The following is a 22369-nucleotide window of genomic DNA, read 5'->3' as shown; positions in this document are numbered from 1 at the left end:
CCCCCTCCCCGCCACTCTGCCGCTGGTGGAGGGGGCGGAGAAGCCTGATTTCGGGCTGCTCCCCCTCCCCCGCCACTCTGTCGCTGGCAGAGGGGGTGGAGAAGCCTGATTTTGGGCTGCTCCCCCCTCCCCCGCCACTCTGCCGCTGGCGGAGCGGCGGCAGGGCAGGCTGGCCAGCGCCCCCTCCATTTTGGCGCCCTAGGCAATTGCCTAGTTCGCCTTAATGGACGCGCTGGCCCTGGTTATAAATATCAATGCTGGGTGAGCGGGAAGTCACTAGTTTTGTTAAATTGGAATATAATTGTGGAGTAACAAATGGAACTTTCTACATGGGGGTAAAAGAATAAAATACAAAAAGAGAGAGAAGTCAATAGCAATGGAAAGCAGGCCGAAATGTTGCATTTCTCCCACGAACTTGTTCAACTTTGGCAGGTGGTTTCGTGAAACTTTTCAAGGTTTGCTCTGTTTTAAGCTGCACCGCTGCCTATTTCTGGAATTTTTGCACCTCCTTCTAGGTTTTCCGCTTTGTGTCTTGTTAGGAAAGCTGCTAACTTTAAGCTAAAAACGATAAGCACAGAAACGTAAGGCAGAAAAGCAACCTCAACACTGTAGTTATGGATCAAAATTTTAAAGTCAGCAGTGATTACTGCGTAACAATCTATGGAAAGAGAAATCTCAAGTCATCATAAATAATATATTTTGGACCATCTGTTTTACAGCCATTCACGCAAAAGTCAACATACCTTTGACACAACTTGGACTCTGCCTGAGCAGAACTGCATCTTTTTGCAACATCTCTTTGCTGTTTATTAAGTAGCAACTATTTTATTTGGCTGACTAGAAGAGAAGAGTTTGGATTTGATATCCCACTTTATCACTACCCGAAGGAGTCTCAAAGCGGCTAACATTCTCCTTTCCCTTCCTCCCCCACAACAAACACTCTGTGAGGTGAGTGGGGCTGAGAGACCTCAGAGAAGTGTGACTAGCCCAAGGTCACCCAGCAGCTGCATGTGGAGGAGGGGAGACGCGAACCCAGTTCACCAGATTACGGGACTGCCGCTGTTAACCACTACACCACACTGGCTCTAGGCAAAAGTACATGGTGGGGGAATAGAAGCCTGATCTCCAGAATGTCAGAAACACCAAAACAAAACAAAACAAAACAAAACAAAACAAAACAAAACAAAACAAAACAAAACAAAACAAAACAAAACAAAACAAAACAAAACAAAACAAAACAGGAGACTGGCAAAACCTGGAGGGATCTTTTGTGTTTCCACACAACTGAACGCTTTCCTGAACTTGCTACGGCTTATATACAAGCATGTCAGACTCTTCCCAAGACCTAGTTCTATGTGGAACTCATGAGGCAATTTTAAGGTAGAAGACAGGCCACCTGGTGGTGAAAAATGGTCATGTTATTCAGTTCCACTTTAAGGGCCAATAACGTGTTACAAAAGTTGGGTGCCTCCCCATCTCTCTGCCAAGCGGTAGCCAGAGTCCATGGGGTTCCAGGCACTCACCCAGGTTCTGTGTTCCTTAGGAGTACTGAAGACGTGGCAGAGTACCTCGTTGCCGTCAGCCGGGTTGTCACCAGCAGCTGGCCCACTACCGGCTGGGGCTGAGGCGGTTCCTGGGTCCAGTAACCCACCGGCGTCTCCTGAGTTGCAAAGAAATTGGTGTTTGCTTATTCATGCCATATAGGGAATAGAACAGAATCCAATATTATGTATGAATGCTACCCCCAGTCATAAATTTTGCAAGTGCACAAGGCTATTATAAATCTTTTCGAGATCATGGTCCTCAGAACGTCCACCGACAAAATTTGCAATATGGCATGAGGAACAGTCCACAATCAGAACTCGAAAACTGACACAGTCTACCAAAGAGGCTGATGTTTCAAACAATCAAAACTCGAAGGTTGAATCTTCTGGATTGGTGTCCCAAACTGGGCCACACACTTCCCTGTTATACAACACAAAGTATCAGTCACAAGGTAAGAAAATCGCAATGTGTGAAGCAGCCCTCAGGGTGCTGCCAACATGGCAGCTCGATTAAAATCTAAAAATTAAACCTGAAGTAGGGGTTAAGAAGAACAAGGCCCATATGCGGAAGCAAATAAATTCCCTTTCCCGGTTCATGCTACAAAATAAATTGAAAAATCGAGGGGCCCAGAACATTTAATCTTTTTGAGATAAATTACCTTGATTATTTGGTGGATATTCCTCACCATTTTAAACACCTTATTACAATGGGCTTGTTCTCTGTGTGTTCAGTGAACAGTGAACTGTATTTTTTTATTTTTTAAATACTGCTTAAAGGGCAATGGTAAGGAGCTGTGAGCCAGAAAAACCGCCTAGACACAACCCACACATGGCAATTGTGGAAGTCTTTGAGCACACAACCCTTTTATCACATTGCACACTGCTTTTGCAGCTGCCAAACTTAGACCCCTTCCCAAGCTCCCAGATTCAAAACAGCGCTGTTCAGAGCAAACAAGTCCAAAGTCCCATTGAATCACAGAACTAGTGGTACTTCGGTTTACAAACGCTTCGGGTTTCAAACTCCGCTAACCCGGAAGTAGTTGCTCGGGGTGGCAAACTTTGCCCCAGGATGAGAATGGAAATCGCGCGCCAGCAGCGCAGCGGCAACAGAAAGCCCCATTAGTGAAAGTGCGCCTAAGGTTAAGAACGGTTTCAGGTTAAGAACAGACCTCCAGAACGAATTAAGTTCATAACCCGAGGTACCACTGTAGTTTCACAAAAACCAACTGGCCTAGCTTTTAGGTCAAGGGAGATACAGCAGTACCTCGGTTCTCGAACGTAATCCGTTCCGGAAGACCGTTCGACTTCCGAAACGTTCGAAAACCGAGGCGCAATGGGCGGTCTGCCAATTCAATAGAGAAAATTGTGAAAGACAACAGATACATGCAGCAGAAGCCATTCAACTTCCGAGACGAGTTCGAAAACAGAAGCATTTACTTCTGGGTTTTTGGCGTTCGAAAACTGAAACGTTCGGCAATGGAGACCTACTGTATATTAAGGCAGAGATGGGGGACCTCCAGTCCGGGAGTCTCCAGGCCTCCCTACCTGTGCCTCAGGTATCTCCCCAAGTCACACCTTTCACTAGCCTTCCTTTGCAAGATCCTCAAGTGCTTTTGTCTGGTTAGAATACATCATTGAACTCTGATAATCCTTCTTGCTTACCTGAATGGAGGCATGGGCATGGCCAAGATTTATGTTGGGAGGGGGCAGGGCACACACCGGTCATCTTCTGTCTAGCACATTCGGAATGAAATGTCTCAACAACGCTTGTTTTAAATTACTGTCTTTTCGCTCCAAGTCCTCAGAAAAATCTGTCAAAATCTTCAGTCCTTTGAAAACTAGGAAGCTAAATGAAAAATGAACACCTTTCATGCATGCAGTTAACGAGTCTATTTTGCAAAATTACAAAGAATCTTGTTTTGAAAAAATCTAAACTAAAACAAGTTTTCTCAGATTTTCTGAAAACCTCTTCAGCACTTCTTTCTCAAGTTCCTCCTTTTTCCCAGTGCAGGTTTTTTTTGTGCACATTCAGAAAGCATAGCTGACTAGGAGGCTCCCCTGCATCATTGACCTTAAAAAGGTAAAGGGACCCCTGAAGTCCAGTTGTGAACGACTCTGGGGTTGCGGCACTCATCTCGCTTTACAGGCTGAGGGAGCCACCATTTGTCTGCTCCACAGAGAGTTTTCCCGGGTCATGCAGCCAGCATTACTAAGCCGCTTCTGGCACAACAGGGCACTGAAACCAGAGCAGTGCACGGAAACACTGTTTACCTTCCTGCCAGAGTGGCGCCTATTTATCTACTTGCACTTTGGGGTGTGCTTTCAAACTGCTAGGTTGGCAGGAGCTGGGACCGAACAACGGGAGCTCACTCCATCATGGGGATTCGAACCACCAACCTTCTGATCGGCAAGCCCAAGAGGCTCAGTGGTTTTAGACCACAGCTCCACCCACGTCCCTTATCATTGACCTTAGCCAGGTCTTTACTCTCTGCAAGCTACTTGACCTCAACAAGCATTTCAATTTCAAATATTCTGATTATTTTCTACTTTTAGTTAAGTATTTTTTATTTATTTTCTTGATTTGGGAGGAACAGATGAAGAAGAAGAAGAAGAAGAAGAAGAAGAAGAAGAAGAAGAAGAAGAAGAAGAAGAAGAGTTTGGATTTGATATTCTGTTTTATCACTACCCGAAGGAGTCTCAAAGCGGCTAACATTCTCCTGCCCTCACAACAAATACTCTGTGAGGTGAGTGGGGCTGAGAGACTTCAGAGAAGTGTGACTAGCCCAAGGTCACCCAGCAGCTGCATGGGGAGGAGCGGAGACGCGAACCCGGTTCTCCAGATTACGAGTCTACCGCTCTTAACCACTACACCACTGCTGGCTCTACACCACTACACCACACCGTCCAGACAATGCTTCCCGCCCCTGGTAGGGCAGAGAGGGATGTGTGAATGTAAAGAAATTAGCCCATTGCAGAAATTTGAACTGAATATTCTGCCTGCTTTTGCCTCACCGCTAGCATGTGGGTCTTGGAAAGTTGATACTTGATTCCATAGATGCTTGATTCCACTTCTGAACTAACCCTGGATTAAGAACATGACGATAAAACCATGTGCACAGGCCCAGATAGTGAAGTTGACATCCCAGTGAAAAGTCCAAGACCCTGCACCCATGGTGTCAGAAGTGGTCTGGGCATGCAAGATGGGTGGGAAGAGAAGATACATTCTTGTTGCCCACTAGCAACACATCAGGGGGTGATCTGAATAGATATTGTCCAATCTCATACCGTCATGAGAAACCTATTTTGCTGCTTCATTTGACTAATTAGAGGTAAATTTTCATGTTCATTCTAACTGCATATACCCAGATATTTTTCCGTGTGTAAGACAATGTTTTTTGCTTTAAAAAAAGAGTCAGAAATTGCGGGTCGTCTGATACATGGATCGTGAACTCACAACTTCCCTGGCCACCGCTGATGTACGGTACTAAATATACTAGTGCTTTGAATATTGAAGAAAGTACTGTATCGAAGTTGTTCTGCTTCATGTTTAAAAGACTGATTTCTTAATTTGGGGTTAAAAAGGGGGGGTCTCATTAACGGGGGCATCTTAGACACAGAAAAATATGTTGTCTTCACACACAGTGAGAGCTGTTCGGCAGTGGAATTTGCTGCCAAGGCGTGTGGAGGAGTCTCCTTCTTTGGAGGTCTTTAAGCGGAGGCTTGACAGCCATCTGTCAGGCATGCTTTGATGGTGTTTCCTGCTTGGCAGGGGGTTGGACTGGATGGCCCTTGTGGTCTCTTCCAACTCGATGATTCTATGATTCTACATACACAAATCATTTATCACAACATCTTTGTGGTAAGGAAAATAAAACGGGAAGCATTTTGCTACGTTTCAAAGCAGAAAAAGAGAGTGTGTGTGTTCGAACAAATCACAACTGCCATATTTAAATGTGTGCGTTCTTTCCCCCTTATACTGTAGTACTAAAAAACCACCCCCTGGAATTATCACTGGAGAGCATTATTACGTTGTTCAAAGGGTCAGAAGAGCTTCCGCATGCAGTTTAGTCACTGCAGACCAGAGGCTGAATATCTGCACATTGAACTCTGCCAGCCAGTGAACAAAAGGGGTGGGGAGATACCAATGGCCGGAACAGCTCAACCAATGGGAGTCCACCCAAAAATAATGTGGTTATAAAAGGTATTTGTTGTCTAGGCGGAATGCAAATTAAAAATAACCATTTTTGAGAACAGCCCTTCATGTTATTGCATTTCGAGACTCGCTGAAAGGCTATCATATCTCGCCACAATAGCCTGTAATAGATCATTTCCTAGCGAGCACAAAATTGGGCAGCAGAATATAGGTTCTGTGAAAGGCACACATTGTGGAGCTCACGTTGCTATTTTCCTTCACAGTTGCAAGCGAGGAAAGCGATGTGTGTGCCTGTGCTGGGGGGTGGAATGGAGAAGGGGGAGGAATGGAGAAGGGGGAGGGGGCAGAGGGACTTTCTTCCAAAAAGCGCAAGAGAAATGGGATAACAAAGCAATGGGAAGCTTCCGGGTACACCTGCTGTTCTCTTCTGCGCAGCCTTTGTTCTGGAAACGCTGTTGATGAATTCAAGGTTATTTAAGGTTGGATGCAAAAGAAGCAAAAAAAAATTACCCAGCAGCTTCAGAACCATGTTGTTGGCATGGCAGCCAAGATTCCTCGGCTGCCCTGTATTGCTTACCAAGGCCGCCCCAGCAGCCACTGCCAGAGGGCGAGCAGACAAGCTGACCAGTTGGCCCAACAATGCTGGAAGGAGGATCCCTCAGTAGATGCCACCACAGCTGTCAGAACGGAAAACTTCTACAAGCACAGTCAAAATTCTGTCCATGTGGAGGGTCTCATGAATGCTCCAGGTCCGTGGACTCCTATCTCAGCATCTGCCGGACATCAAAAGACCAATCAGTGCGGTGCTTTGTTTCATTTTTTTGTTTTTAAAGGCAATTCCAAGTGCCCCTGCCCACCTAACAGTTCGAAAGCACCTCAAAGTGCAAGTAGATAAATAGGTAACGCTCTGGTGGGAAGGTAAACAGCGTTTCTGTGCGCTGCTCTGGTTCGCCAGAAGTAGCTTAGTCATGCTGGCCACACGACCTGGAAGCTGTATACCGGCTCCCTCAGCCAGTAAAGCGAGATGAGTGCTGCAACCCCAGAGTCGTCCGCGACTGGACCTAATGGTCAGGGGTCCCTTTACCTTTACCAAGTGCTTAACACACACACACACACACACACACACACACACACACACTCTTTTTCAGCTATCCAGGGGTGCCAGATGAAATTAAAAAAGAGAGGGGGAAAGGAACAAGTGGAAATTATTTATTTATTTATTTATATTTATATTATTACCCAGAGAGTCCTGTGGATAAAGGATTTCCACTACATTTTATGGAGTTAGGGCACTTTCAAACTACCTGTTTATAGAGGCTACTTAATATACATTCACTCTGATTTGTTGGCTGGGTGAGTTAGACCAGGGGTCAGCAAACCTTTTCAGCAGGGGGCTAATCCACTGTCCCTCAGACCTTGTGGGGTGGGGTGGGGCGGGGCGGACTATATTTTGAAAAAAAATAATAATGAATGCATTCCCATGCCCCACAAATAACCCTGAGATGCATTTTAAATAAAAGCACACATTCTACTCATGTAAAAACACCAGGCAGGCCCCACAAATAACCCAGAGATGCATTTTAAATAAAAGGACACATTCTACTCATGTAAAAACACGCTGACCGTCCACAGGCCTGATTTAGAAGGCGATTGGGCTGGATCCAGCCCCCAGGCCTTAGTTTGCCTACCCATGACTTAAACAAACCAGTGTGAGAAACTCGGGTATGTAAGCTAGGCACCAAATGGCTGCTTAACCCAGGGTTTCAGTTGCCAAAACGGAACATCTTGCTGCCACTTTGGGGCCAGACAGCTGGAAACCCTTATTTTTCATTACGACTTTTTGGTTCCTGAAATTCGTTCTGATGGTGCAGATAAAATATAACCGGTCGCATTCTACAGGATGTGTTGCTAGTGTGTGTGGAAACAGTCAAGAGCCGAGGATCCCCAGGCATGCGACTCCAGATGGTAGAGTTATCAGGTGACATCCTGGTGGCTGGGCATCTCCACTCGGTCGCAAGTGGCCGATAGCTGGGTGCAAAATGCACCTGGTAAATTCTGAACTCTGTGGACAACACTGAGTGTCACCCCACACTTGCCAGTCCATTTCCCCCATCACCGGTTATTCCAAACAAGTCCGGTCTTTGGGGGAAGCAAGTTTGTTGCACAACATCCCCAGCAGCAATAACGCAGTCTGAATTTGCTGCTAGGTGGCTTAATCCCACTGGGAAAGCATGGCATCCTGGAAGCACTCATCTTCTGAAATAAGCAACACCTGTGGGATGTAATCCACCGGGAGCAGTCAAATACAACATTCCTTGTTTTCCTAGAGTGGAAATGCGAGGGAATGTTTGGTCCAGCCAGTTGTAAAATTCCTGTTTCTTCCTGGCTGGGACACAACTTCCTTTGCATGTGACTAGATGTGGGCATGACCTTACCTGTCCAGGTAACGGAAAAGGACAAGGCACGCAGCACTCTCTCTCTTCCATCTTTCTTTCATTGTGTGAGCTGGAGTGACTGCTAGCTTGCAGTCACTGGGATTATACCCCCATATGGGGTAGATCCACATGTAACTAAGTCTGCATCCAGGGATCCATCTGTGAACTGATGTGAGTAAACTTCTTTTATATACTTTAAAACAAGACTGTGGCGTGTTTGTTCTTTTTAAGAGGGATATAAGGGAACTTACCAGGAGCATACAATTCAATACTGAATTGTATGATAGAGAGAGGCTTACACAAGCCTGCAACCAGCTATCCGCTGTGCATGTTTAAAGGGGGAATGTGAAAACTCTGCTACCGGTAAGTAAAGGAACTTGCTAACACAAGTTAGGCAGGGTATTAATAAACAATATATCCTCTCCTGCCTCCCTGAACATTCCCACAACACCCACCTCAAACAAATTAGCCACCAGTTCAGCTTCCTACTTCTAGGTATCTCAGGGCTCTGCCTTGGGAGAAGCGTTTCTGAAAAAAGAGTTTAAGCCAGCAAATCTCAGGCAGAGAGCATGGAGGCGGGGAAAGAAAGCAGGCACATATGCCTTCCCATATGTCCACTGCAGCGAAACGCTCCTTTTACTTCCTTGCCCCACTTTGGTTGCATTTAGGGCCTGCTATCGAGCCCCAGCGCTCTCTCTCTCTCTCTCTACGGGACTGTTGCACTTTGCATGATTGATCAGGTCAAATCCTCCAGAGAGCAGCTCTTCCCTAAGGGCCAGTTTCATGCTGTGTTATTATGCCGGATATAAGGGAAGCAGAAGAGCAAGTAAGAAGCGCTCGGGCCAGAACTGCACGTTACATTGGTACGGTGGGGTTCTGCTGAGTAAGCAAAGCAAACCACACGCATGCCGGTTTTTCCAGACGGAGGCCGGCTGAGCGAAGCGGCGGCTTGCAGGGACGGATGTTTGACAATGCTAGCAAAAAGCCTTCACTGGGGAGGGAGGGGAGTTCCGATGCAAATTGGCGAGGCACGTTTGACTCAATTTCCCACACCATTTGTCTTCTTGGCAGCGACCTAGTTAAACAGATTAGCATTTTGAGCAGCCCAAAGAGTGCTACTGGCAACTGGGAGGATGCGGAGAGGCGATGGACATGTGGCAAGAGGCAACAGACCGCATAATGCATGTTTCCATGTTTCCCGTGTGCCTGTCTGTTCCCGAACTCTCCTGTGCGACAGAGAGGCCATCACAGATGCTACATACAGACCGTTCCAATCTCTTCACGGGGCCTCAGATACGATGCTTTGCCAAAGGTGTTAGTTCATACGTTCAGCCGTCAGTCATCAAGCGCATAGGAGTCAGACGAGGGGAGTGAATGTCCACAGAGAGCTTGAGCACAATCAAGTGATGCATGGAGTGTTAGGGGAGGGGCGGTTTGTCCACCTTTCGTCCCCACCCTGAACCCAGCTCTCACCTGTGGCTCCTAGAACATGTCAGCATTGGACAGTGACCACACCCTGGGAAAGAAGCTTGGACTGGCCAGCTAAACTAGGTGAGGATAGCCGATGGATCTCAAACCCTTAGGGGGTTCGGGAATTCCCCTACATGCAAAGACAGAGACCGAAAGAGAGTCCAATTGAAGGCAGTTTCTGCATGTGCTGTACAGGGAAGTGAGCGGCAGATGTGGGGCTCATCAACCTGAGAAGGTAGCCCATCTAGGAGAAGGGAAACTCTGTTCCTAAACCTCCACTGCCTGGCAACTACATCACGGGTGTGAGCAGGATTTTTGTTGGGGGTGGTGGTGGCAGGATTTTTGTGCCCCCCCCCGAAATGACGTGATTGGTCAATTAGTTATTTCTATTGTTTTACTTGATCTGGGGAGGGGCAGCTGCCCCCCTTGGCTACGCCCATGACTCATATGTGAGAAAAGCTTCGGGAGTAAACCCTAAGGAATAATCTTTACCTGCTGTCTTGCGGGACACCTTCATGAGAAGAAAAAGCTGAGGAGTAAACTTCTGCGGGAGGAGCACTATTGTTTTCTTTTGTTTTTGATTTAACTATTTGCTTCGTGCTTTTATTCTGTATTTTTATCTTGGGAACTGCCCTGAGATCTTCAGAAGAAGGGTGGTCCTCCTCTGAAGGTCTTCTGCTGGTTCCCTCTTTGCGAGAAGGGAACCAGGCAGAGGGCCTTCTTGGTAGTGGCTCCCACCCTGTGGAACACCCTCCCATCAGATGTCAAGGAGATAAAGAACTACACAAGTTTTAGAAGGCATCTGAAGGCAGCCCTGTATCAGGAGCTTTTAAATGTCTGATGTTTTATTAGTGGGAGCCAGTGTGGTGTAGTGGTTAAGATCGGTAGACTCGTAATCTGGTGAACCGGGTTCATGTCTCCACTCCTCCACATGCAGCTGCTGGGTGACCTTGGGCCAGTCACACTTCTCTGAAGTCTCTCAGCCCCACTCACCTCACAGAGTGTTTGTTGTGGGGGAGGAAGGGAAAGGAGAATGTTAGCCGCTTTGAGACTCCTTCGGGTAGTGAAAAGCGGGATATCAAATCCAAACTCTTATTATTATTATTATTATTATTATTATTATTATTATTATTATTATTATGTTTTCATATATGCTGTAAGCCGTCCAGAGTTGCTGGGGAAACGCAGCCTGTTAGTTGGGGTATTATTATTAAACCCTACACGAATCCGGAGTGGTGTCCCTAATATGGTTCATGGTATCTTGTAGGTCTCCTTCCAGAAACTCCTGCAGCCAAGCTGGTGCCAAATGTGTTGCTCCTGTTTCCTTTGCGCCACATCTGCTAGGCCAGGAAGGGGGGGTGTCCTTCATTGCAGCGCGTTTCTTCCTCTTCCGCAGAGGCGCACACACAGACGCGGAGCAAAAGGAGCGCAAGGGCAGAGACGAGGCGCAAGAGTTTGGGGCGAAGCGCACGCGCACGGCTGTGGGAAGGTGCACTTGCGCTCCTAGCTGGAAAGGCATCGTTGCCCGCCTCCCGGTCTTTAGCACAAACTGGGATATCCCACCAGTAGCAGGCGAGCTGGCTGCTTAACCTCTGGAAAAGGACGAAAGCCTTTGGCCGGGAGGGTCCGCTCTGCAAAATCTGGAGCGTTGCAACAAACGAGTCTTCTTGTTGATTTCTGGTGCCTCTTGCACCGGCTCCTTAGCTGGGGCAGCCCGATCCTCTCCATAGTTCTTCATAAGGCGACACTCCCTGTGATTTGGAGAGGACTCATTTCTGGAGCCTCTGCGCCTTGAACTTGGAAGCTAGCCCTTAGCAGCTTCAGTGGGGACGACCGTCTCGGATCGCCCAAGGCGCGTGGGGACCTCCTGGAGACCTTTACGTCTGCCCTCCCCGCACACTTTGTGCCAACACAACACTCCGCAACTAACTCCCTCTCTCGCCCCATGCCTCCTTTGCTGTCGTCCCCCTTACAATATACCATTTGCAATGGCTCCTAATGCATCTCCCAGCAGCTTTGTTGATCTCTGGCCCGGGATCCAAAGCGGAGCAGCAGCAGCAGCAGCAGCAGCAGCAGCAGCAGCAGCAGAGGCCCACGGGACTTCACGTGTAAGACTGCAAGCGCGGTAAGAGGCAGCTGCTTTTTGCAAGCCTGTCTTGCCTGCCTTCAGCGGCGGCAGCAGCGCTCCTAGCAGCGGCAGAGGCAGCAGTCGGAGGACCGGGAAACCGGCTTTGCAGGAGCCGCGCGAGAAGCAATGCTGCTGGGGCGCAGAGACTGCGCGCTCCCCTGAGCCTCGCCGCGCGCGTTGCGAAGGGAAGGGCGATGCACTGAGACGCCCCTTCTTGCAAGCGGTGAGTCGGCTGGGGGGGGGGGGAGAGAGTTTTGCTGCTGCTTTCCTGCCTCTTCTCCCCCCACCTCCGCCCCACAGCGAAGGATTCTCTTGGCAAACGGAGCTCCCTTCTCTCTCCCCCACCCTCAAGCCCAGGGAGCTCCTCCGATGACCCCGGGGAGTTCGTGAAAGCCATGCGCCCCGACGACATCAACCCTCGCACCGGTCTGGTGGTGGCTTTGGTCAGCGTCGTCCTGGTGTTCGGCTTCATGTTCACAGTGTCCGGGATCAAGGGGGAGACTTTGGGGGACATCCCTCTTCTGGCCATCGGGCCGGCCATCTGCTTGCCGGGCATCGCCGCCATCGCCCTGGCGAGGAAAACCGACGGCTGCACCAAGTGGCCCGATAACAGGGGGCCCCCGCCTTGCGGCAGCTGCTGCTGCTGCCGCAAGAAGCCCCGAGACAAAGACGTCCTGGAGCTGCTGAGGACCCCGTCGGACCTGGAGTCTGGCAAGGGCAGCTGCGACGAGCTGGCCAAGAAAGCCTACGGAGCCAAGGACAGGAAGGGGAGCCCCCGAGGAGGAGGAGGAGAGGACAGCCTTTCCACTTGCACGACCATCACCACCTCCGCCGCCGTCGGGGAGGGCAGGGGCTCTCTGCACAAAGTGGAGCAGGAGGAGAAGCGGAGATATTTGGAGAACTGCTGCCCGGAGATGCCTGGGAATGTCTTGGGGGCCGGAGCCACCCTTTTTAGTGCCTTAGAGGAGCAGGAGAAGCAGCAGGAGGAAGGATCTCCCGTCTTCGAAGGGGCCCCCGCGCTCCCGGGCGCAGAGGACACCGTTTCCGTGGCCCCTCTGAACAGCATCATCGTCTGTTCCTACAAGGACAGCAGCCCTTACGACAGGTACTGTTGCTATATAAACCCCAGCGAGGAAATCAGCTCGGATCACGAGACGATAGTTTGAAAAGACTTGGTGGACGGGTCCTCTTTCTCCCCCTCCCCTCTTTTTTATTTTTTAAAGAAGACTTTGACGAATGGGCGGTGTTGTTTCGAGCAAGTAATGAAGGAACCCTCCCAGCAGCCGGCTCTTTTAAAACAAAAATAATAACTGCTAATAATAGTAATAGTAGTAATAATAATAATAATTATATTGGCTGGATTTGCACTGCATGGGACAATTCTCATAGCTGTTAACTAACTTTTTTCTAATCCCCAACAACCTGGTATGTGACTGATACTCAAACCTTTTGTGCCTGGGAAAACAACTTTATTTAGTTATTATTTTCGGTTTCTTGTCAAAAGTAATAATAAGCATGTTTCAGGAGAATCAGTCTTTTCTATTATGATTTGTCAGCTGGGGGGCTGTGCGTTACCGAACCTCGCAGGGATCTGGGGCTGGTGGAGTGGGTTGGGATGCTCTCTTGCTCAAAAGTAAAGCAGAAATCAAATGTCAGGAGCACTTCTTGGAAGCACAAGATATTCAGAGCTCTGTGTCTTCCACTGACTTCTGAAAGCACTGATAAAGAGGCCGGGTGCAGTTCGGTGTTTTCTTTTGAGATGCTTCCATCTGGTGAAGTGGGGCGGAGGGCGGGGAGAGCCAGGCTGGCCCTAAGTTTTCGGTTTTGGGTGCCGTGAGTTGCCTATTTAACATGCTCTTGTATTCCTACTACCGGGTGGGGGAAGAGGCGCTTGAGGGATTTTCCGCATCATGTGCCAAAATCAGGTGACCAGCCTTCGGAATGTTGGACACACACTTCCTTACACCGAGTCAGGCTATTGGTCTGCCTAGCTCAGTGCTGTCGACCCTAATTGGCTGCAGCTGCCCAGGGTTTCAGACTGGGGTGTCTACCCACCCGGCCTGGAGATGCCGGGGATCGAACCCGGGGCATTCTGCATGCAGCCACTCATCTACTGCCGTTCCCCTGCGTGTACTACACACATTGACTTGTAGGGGGCGCCACTTGCTACTCTGCCTTAGGCGGCAAAACATCTTGGCCCGGCCCTTTCATTTTTACCATCGTATAGCTCAGACAGGGAACTTCAGACAGCCCAGCAGTTGCATTGTGTCAAATAAATTTGACCCATGCCGATCTCGGAGACTGAGAAGCATTTTTAACAGCAAAGACAGTTGGCGGGAGTAAGGAGTCTGTGTACACATCGCCGTTTTCTCTGGCTCCCCTCCGCTCCCATCATTAGCTTCTCAGTCCGTGTACCCGTGGTCCAGAGCTATCCTGTAGTTTTGTTTGTTTGTTTGTGAAATGCTGCTGTTTGTTGCATTTCCCTTTTCAAACCGACTTCAGCCCGCCAGGAAAATTTAAGCCACACAGGCTATCAAGCTGAGATGTAGAAGACAGCGCATGCGCATGGGTGGATGGCAACGCATGCGCAGATGGCAACTTCGTGAATAGGGGTTTGGGGAAGGGGGTTGCAGGGGTGGGGAACCCAACAGGTAAAGACATCCCCGTCCCTTCTCAGGTGTGTACAACAACATGCAAATGCAACTTAAAACACAGCTGGGTGGGGGAAGGAATGACCTCACTGTGTTTTAAGTTGCTAATGTGTACTCAGCCTAAGAGAAATACAGTTAACCCTAGCAGCAGGGTTACTCGGGCTGAAATCTTATGCAGTGGCATAGCAAGGGGGGAGCGATGGGGGCGCTGTGCCCCGGGTTCCAGCCGGGGGAGTGACACTTGGCGCCACCCCCCGCAAGTGCGACTCCCAAGCCGCCACCTGGCAGCCCTTCCGTGCGAGCAGCCGCCGCACGGAAGGGGTGCTGGGCGGCGGCTTGGGAGTCCGGATGGACTGCGCATGTGTGGACATGCGTAGTCCATCCGGACTGCCGGGCCGGGAGTGAGCGGCCCCCCGTCCCGTCCGTGCGGCGGCTGCTCGTGCCCAGCAACTCGCAAGGCTACAGCGCTGCACTGCAGCCTTACAGATGGGGGCCACTCGCTCCAGGCAGCCCAGCTGGAGTGCGCTCCATAGCGCATGCGTTGTGACATCATGATGCATGCGCTACGGAACGATGCCCCACCCCCCGGGGGTGCCGCTGCGCTTGCCGCTCCCGGCAGCCAAGCGGCTCGGTACGCCACCACTGATCCTATGCACATTTTCCTGGGCGTAAGTCACATCGAACTCAGCTTATGTCTTGGGTTGTAATTTATAGAATTGCTCTGAGAAGATGGAAACATGATTCCCACTTTTTACTTTTGGGTGTGTGTGTCTGCTTTTAATAACCCATTATGGGTTTGCAACTATTTTTTCCTCTGTTGAATATTCAGCATAGTTTAAGTGTTACGTCATTGTTCTGTTGCACTGATATCCGTGGGGAGGGAGCCGCGGGGGAGAGAGAATGCTAGATTTCTAGTGAAATGGATCTGAAGCAATGCTAGATTTCTAGTGAAATGGATCTGAAGCGTAGTGTAACTAGCTTACGACAGGACAGCATCGCTGGTATTGACAGCACACCTGATTTTGACTTTAAAAGGCATATAGGGACAGGTGGAAAAGCTTTTGAGAGTCTGGAAAAGGGTTTTGGGAATGCGAATGGATACTTATTTTTGACAAGCTATTGTTCATGGAGGGGGAGGAATATAAACATATTTCAAAAGGCCATATTAATATGCCATCTTAATGGTGACACTTTTAAAATCTGAATAAAACAAAACCCTGTTACAGGTAGGTAGCCGTGTTGGTCTGCCATAGTCAAAACAAAATAAAAAATAAAAAATTCCTTCCAGTAGCACCTTAGAGACTAACTAACCAAGTACAAAGATACCAAGAACAAACTTAGTTGGTCTATAAGGTGCTACTGGAAGGAATTTTTTAATTTTTAATTTTGTTTTGACAAAACCCTGTGTTATGGTTCTCCGTCTGCTGCATTCACTGTGACTACTTTGAATGTCTATATATATATATATAGCCAGATTCCTCTCCCATTGCCCTGTCCTGAACACTTAATTCATTGTAAAATTATTGCTGGTGGTTTTGTTTGTTTGTTTTCTCCCATAGCTCAAGCCCATCTTCCCTTCCTTTTCTCAATGCATTTGACAAACTGGCCAGTGAATCCAATGCTGTTAGAGTAGTATCTCTTGTTCCTCCCCTCACATGCTTCAGATATGCTGAATCCATCTTTTTTTTCTTTTTAGGGCACGATATGTATTATTCAGTCAACATCGTATTCACTCACACCATTTCTTTTAAAAACAGAATGCATTTTTAAACGCTTTTTTCAGAGTGGAGAGAAAGATGCGGTTGGTTAGTGACGTCATTGGTCTTCTGCCAATCAGTGCTGTGCGCAGTATGCTGAACTCAGAACTTCTCTCTCCCCGAAGCTCTGTCCGGAGGAGAAACAAAACGTGGGGAGTGCCCCTCCACAGGAAGCTTGCCATTAGAATCATGTATGTGTATATGTACACATGCTAGAGGTGGTGTTTGGAATTCACTGCCACAAGATTTGCTAGGATTAGATGAGTCAAGGGCTATCAATGTCTGTGATTGCTTTCAGGCCTTTTGGAGACACGGGGCAGTATATAAACAAATGCTAGCTGCTGGGGGAAAAGGTCTCATGTCCATGCCTTTTTTGTGATATTCCAGAGATACCAGGCTGGCTAGAGCTGGGAACAGGACGCTGGGCTAGGTGGAACTTGGTCTAACCCATTCATGGGTTCTCTTAAAGAAAATGTGACTGCACTTATGGAATGACCGGGCACTTGGATCTAAGACCAGTTCTCATCCAAATCAATGGCTGAAGCTCTGCTCCAGCAGTAGTTTCCACAGCAGAGTTCTAGTTACGGGTAGGTAGCCTTGTTGGTCTGCTATAGTCGAAACAAAATAAAAAAATTCCTTCCAATAGCACCGTAGAGACCAACTAAGTTTGTTATTGGTATGAGCTTTCGTGTGGTATCTGAAGAAGTGTGCATGCACACGAAAGCTCACACCAATAACAAACCTAGTTGGTCTCTAAGGTGCTACCGGAAGGAATTTTTATTATTTATTATTTTGTTTCCACAGCAGAAGAAGACATGTGCACATGTCTCCTTCAGAACTGTACCTCTTCAGTAGAATAATCTGGGGAATGGGGGAGGAGATAACTGAATAACCTGGGTTAAAAAAATAAAATGACATGTTGTGTTCTAAAACCAGTGGCATCATCCACCCAAAATAGCTCAGTTGGTTACGTTGTGGTGCTGATAACGCCCGGGGGTTGGGCTAGCCCAGGCATGCCCAACCTTCGGCCGTCCAGATGTTTTGGCCTACAACTCCCATGATCCCTAGCTAACAGCACCAGTGGTCAGGGATGATGGGAATTGTAGTCCAAAACATCTGGACGGCCGAAGGTTGGGCATGCCTGGGCTAGAGGATGCTCAGCATCCCTTCCCAACTCTACAATTCAATGATTCCATGACAACGAAGCAGTTTTAGGCCCCTTTGGTTTCAATGGGTGTATTGAGCACGTTTCTCAATCTTTCCAGTTGAAGGCTGTGATGTTCAAAAGAGCTTAACTTTGGCTTGGCTGTGCACCTGGGTGTCCCCCCCCTCTCCAAGGTAACGTTAAGGAAATCGTCAGTTAGAGTTTTCACACAAGGTGGGCTGTGTGCATCAATTCAGTTATCGTTTGTCTTCATAGCAATGGAAGCAGGAACTTTCTGATGACTCAGCATAAAGCATGTCACTTGGAGAACCTCTCAAAGCCTGCAGGGAATGAGTCAGCAAAACCTATGTACATTGTGTCCCCGTACCATATGTGCAATACTGTACATGTAATATCTGATTTGGGATTTTATATGTGTTATATATTTAATCTATGCAGGATGCCTTTCAAGGGTTAATTGTGAGGAACAATATATTCAATAAATCCAGAGTAATTTGTACGTCCTGGGCTTTTTTTTTTTTTTGAAAGTTTGTCTATGCTTCGTTTCTATGGCTGATTGCGCAGCTCTGAAAAGCCTCAGAGTTTGAAGAAAGAAAGAAAAAAATATCTGTACGAGCTCATCATACATAATTTACTCCAGACCACTTGATCGTCCAACCCTCCATTGAAGGCCTGGGATAATTCTGCAGAAAACCGACTTCTGATTTTTCCACGGAGAGAGAGAGAGAGAGAGAGAGAGAGAGAGAGAGAGAGAGAGAGAGAGAGAGAGAGAGAGGGTTTGGCTGGGCGACTCTCACACATGTGATGCTATCTAGCAGATAGACAGAAGTCCTCGGGCTCCTTCAGGGCCGTCTCGTTTTTGGAAACATTGTTACCGACAGTTATTTCAAAGGGAATTATCAAAGGGAGAGGTGATGCTTTTCATTAGGGGTGTGAACTTTTCCTACATGCTCAACATAAAATTGTACAGCCATTTAGAGGGAGAAGCAGGGGAGAGGAGACATTTACTCATCATTTGAAGGCTCACGGCAGACAGCTGCATAGACCCAGACCAAGTTCACTAAGCAGCGTTTTACAAGTTCATCCAAGAAGAGAGCTCATTCAGGGGCCAACCTTTGCCCAGAGGAAGAGGGACCGTCCATATCTGAGCTCCAGTGTTATAAACTCAGATAGATAAGCTAATCACCAAATGGCACCTTTAAATGGACCCAGGTGGCTCTGTGGGTTAAACCACAGAGTCTAGGGCTTGCTGATCAGAAGGTCGGCGATTCGAATCCCTGCCATGGGGTGAGCTCCCGTTGCTCGGTCCCAGCTCCTGCCCACCTAGCAGTTCGAAAGCACGTCAAAGTGCAAGTAGATAAATAGGTACCGCTCCGGCGGGAAGGTAAACGGCATTTCTGTGCGCTGCTCTGGTTCGCCAGAAGCGGCTTTGTCATGCCGGCCACATGACCCGGAAGCTGTCTGCGGACAAAAGCTGGCTCCCTCGGCCTATAGTGAGATGAGCGCCGCAACCCCAGAGTCGGACACGGCTGGACCTGATGGTCAGGGGTCCCTTTACCTTTACCTATGGTCGCCACTACAGAATGTCTAGGCACTTTTTTTAAAAAAAGAGAATTATTGTTATTAATTTAATTTCTACACCACTTTATATTTCAAAGAAAGCATCTCAACACATTAAAACAGGGGTAGGCAACCTAAGGCCCGTGGGCCAGATCTGGCCCATTTGCCTTCTAAATCTGGCCCACGGACGGTCAGGGCATCAGCGTGTTTTTACATGAGTAGAATGTGTCCTTTTATTTAAAATGCATCTCTGGGTTATTTGTGGGGCATAGGAATTCGTTCACCCCCCCCCCCCCCCAAATATAGTCTGGCCCACCACATGGTCTGAGGGACGGTGGACTGGTCCACAGCTGAAAAAGGTCGCAGCCCCCTGGATTAAAACATCAAATTATTTGATTAAAACATCAAATGAAACAATTCAGAATAAAACAAATTCAAGCTTTAAGGAAAACAGTTCAGATCCTTCTCTAAGGGACGTTTGGCTTTCCCCATATTTATTTGCCTACTTACTTTATATAGCTGCCCCAGAGCACAATTGCTCTAGGAATAGCAGTTAAGAGTTTTGGACTAGGACCTGGGAGATGAAGCCTCAACTCCTCACTCAGTCGTGGAGCTCACTGGGTGACTTTGGAGTCAGTCACCATCTCTTAGCCTTTACAGTTGGTTGAAGGGAGAACCAAAAAGATTGGTGCAGGGGTTAAGAAGTTATGGTTCATGAATCAAATAAATAAATCAGTTTAATGGTTGCATATCCTCCGTTAACACCAAGTGACAAGTTATGTACCCCTCCTGAAATCACTGTAACTGCAAGTCCTGGCCAAATTATTCCCTGGTTGAAAGCTAGATCTGCCAGTTAACAAAACTGTACTGCTCCTCTCCTCTCCTCTTGGTTCCTACCTGTCATAGAATCATAGAATTGGAAGAGACCACAAGGGCCATCCAGTCCAACCCCCTGCCAAGCAGGAAACACCATCAAAGCATTCCTGACAGATGGCTGTCAAGCCTCCGCTTAAAGACCTCCAAAGAAGGAGACTCCACCACACTCCTTGGCAGCAAATTCCACTGTCGGACAGCTCTTACTGTCAGGAAGTTCTTCCTCATTTTTAGGTGGAATCTTCTTTCTTGTAGTTTGAATCCATTGCCCCGTGTCCGCTTCTCTGGAGCAGCAGAAAACAACCTTTCTCCCTCCTCTATATGACATCCTTTTATATATTTGAACATGGCTATCATATCACCCCTTAACCTTCTCTTCTGCAGGCTATACATACCCAGATCCAGAGGATCTGTTTTTTCTGCTCCTTCTTAAACTCCAAGGTAGCCCCAAAGCTTCAGGTGCAGCCTCAAGTGGTTTAGGATGTCTCAGAACACCAGATCCTCCAAGTTTTCACTTTTTTCCATGGACAGCCCTGGATTTACAGAAGCCGTCCCGGTTTCTGATTTGATCCTGGAATGTCTCGCTTTTCCTTATGATGTCCCTATTTTCATCGGAGAAAGGTTTGAGCGTATGGAGTTATGCAACCCCTGAGCCAAGGAGATAAGTAACTATACAACCTTTAGAAGACATCTGAAGGCAGCCCTGTTATAGGGAACTTAAAAAAAAAAGTTTAATGTTTTATTATTAAACTGAGGTCCAGCTCTAAGGGTCTTCTGGCGGTTCTCTCCCTGCGAGAAGTGAAGCTACAGGGAATCAGGCAGAGGGCCTTCTCGGTAGTGGCGCTCGCCCTGTGGAACGCCCTCCCTTCAGATGTTAAGGAGATGAGTAACGATACAACTTTCAGAAAACATCTGAAGGCAACCCTGTACTGTCGAACAGCTTAGTTCTCGAACGTTTTGGCTCCCGAACGCCACAAACCCAGAAGTGACTGTTCTGGTTTGCGAACTATTTTTGGAAGCCGAATGTCTGACGGGGCTTCTGAGGCTTCCGATTGGCTTCCTGCAGCCAATCAGAAGCGACGCTTTGGTTTCTGAATGTTTTGGAAGTCAAACAGATGAGGTATTATTCAGTTGGATGAGGTATAATAATAATAATAATAATAATAATAATAATAATAATAATAATAATAATAATAATAATAATAATAATATAATATGATGATGATGATGATGATGATGATGATGGGATCGGACATCCCTATTTTCATTGGAGTAATGTTGGAGGGCATGGAACACATCTGCTTCACCTCAGAAGACCCCAAACCTGTCCAATCCAGTATTTTCTATTCCAGTTTTTTTTCTTCTCACTCTCTTTTCTCTTGCTCCTTCCTTGCATAGAATGAAGGTACCGATGCCCACCTTTTAAAAATGCATCCATACTGCAACAGATATGAAGGACACACACCTATAAAAAGCTCCACCATGGAATAATAATAATAATAATAATAATAATAATAATAATATATTTATACCCTGTCCATCTGGCTGTGTTTCCCCTCCTTCCACCCTGGGAGGCTTCCAACAAAATATTAAAATACAGTAATCCATCAAACATTAAAAGCTTCCCTAAACAGGGCTGCCTTCAAATGTCTTCTAAAAGTCTGGTAGTTGTTGTTCTCTTTGACATCTGGTGGGAGGGCGTTCCACAGGGCGGGTGCCACTACCAAGAAGGCCCTCTGCCTGGTTCCCTGTAACTTGGCTTCTTGCAGCAAGGGAACCGACAGAAGGCCCTCAGCACTGGACCTCAGTGTCCGGGCAGAACGATGGGGGTGGAGACTCTCCTTCAGGTATCCAGGACCGAGGCCGTTTAGGGCTTTCAAGGTCAGCACCAACACTTTGAATTGTGCTCGGAAACGTACTGGGAGCCGTTTTTAAATCTCTCCGCCTCCGCAATTCAGGTATTAAATCCAAATCTTTTTACTCACAATTGTCCTTTGTTTCTATTCCCCTTTAAACGAAAAATCTGCCACTAACTGCTGCCAGTCCAGAAGCTTTGCACAAAGAAGTTAGTGATGTAGGTCTTCAGTGCCAAGGGCTCCGACCCCTCTCACTCTTGGCACGCTCAGAAGAGCTTTTGCCAGGGAAAGGGGGGAATCCCAAAAGGCACCCGCTGGATCTCCACATCCCCAAAACGCTCTATTTGGGGTTTCTTCCGGGGTCTGCAGCGCTTATGCAGATTCCCCAGTCTTCTTCCTGACAGAATTCCAGAGCTCTAATGGCCGGCACGACAGACCAGAAAGCCCCAATGTAGGTCTTTCAAGACCAGTGTTATGTGGTCTTGGCAACCGCTCCCAGTCACCAGTCTAGTTTCTGCATTCTGGATTAGTTGTAGTTTCTGGGTCACCTTCAAAGGTAGCCCCAAGCAGAGTGCATTGCAGTAGTCCAAGCGGGAGATAACTAGAGCATGCACCACCCTGGTGAGACAGTCTGTAGGCAGACAGGGTCTCACACGGCGTACCAGATGGAGCTGGTAGACAGGTGCTCTGGACACAGAATTGACCTGCGCCTTGTTGAAGGGTGGTTGTAACTCCCCAAAATAATGAACAATTGAAAATTTAAAAATAATAATTTTG

The 22369-nt window shown here is 47.7% G+C and overlaps 1 protein-coding gene across 1 annotated transcript; it reads left to right on the top strand.

The window, feature by feature from the left end:
- The first annotated feature begins 12015 nt into the window (after nt 1-12015).
- Nucleotides 12016-13076, top strand: TMEM215 (transmembrane protein 215). Its single transcript, XM_033173398.1, has one exon. The coding sequence runs from the start codon at nt 12126-12128 to the stop codon at nt 12894-12896; it is 771 nt and encodes a 256-aa protein (XP_033029289.1). The 5' UTR covers nt 12016-12125; the 3' UTR covers nt 12897-13076.
- The last annotated feature ends 9293 nt before the right edge of the window (nt 13077-22369 follow it).

Source organism: Lacerta agilis, chromosome 16 (assembly GCF_009819535.1).
Source record: "Lacerta agilis isolate rLacAgi1 chromosome 16, rLacAgi1.pri, whole genome shotgun sequence".
NCBI classification, from domain to species: domain Eukaryota; kingdom Metazoa; phylum Chordata; class Lepidosauria; order Squamata; family Lacertidae; genus Lacerta; species Lacerta agilis.
This window is presented reverse-complemented; position numbering and strand designations above follow the sequence as displayed.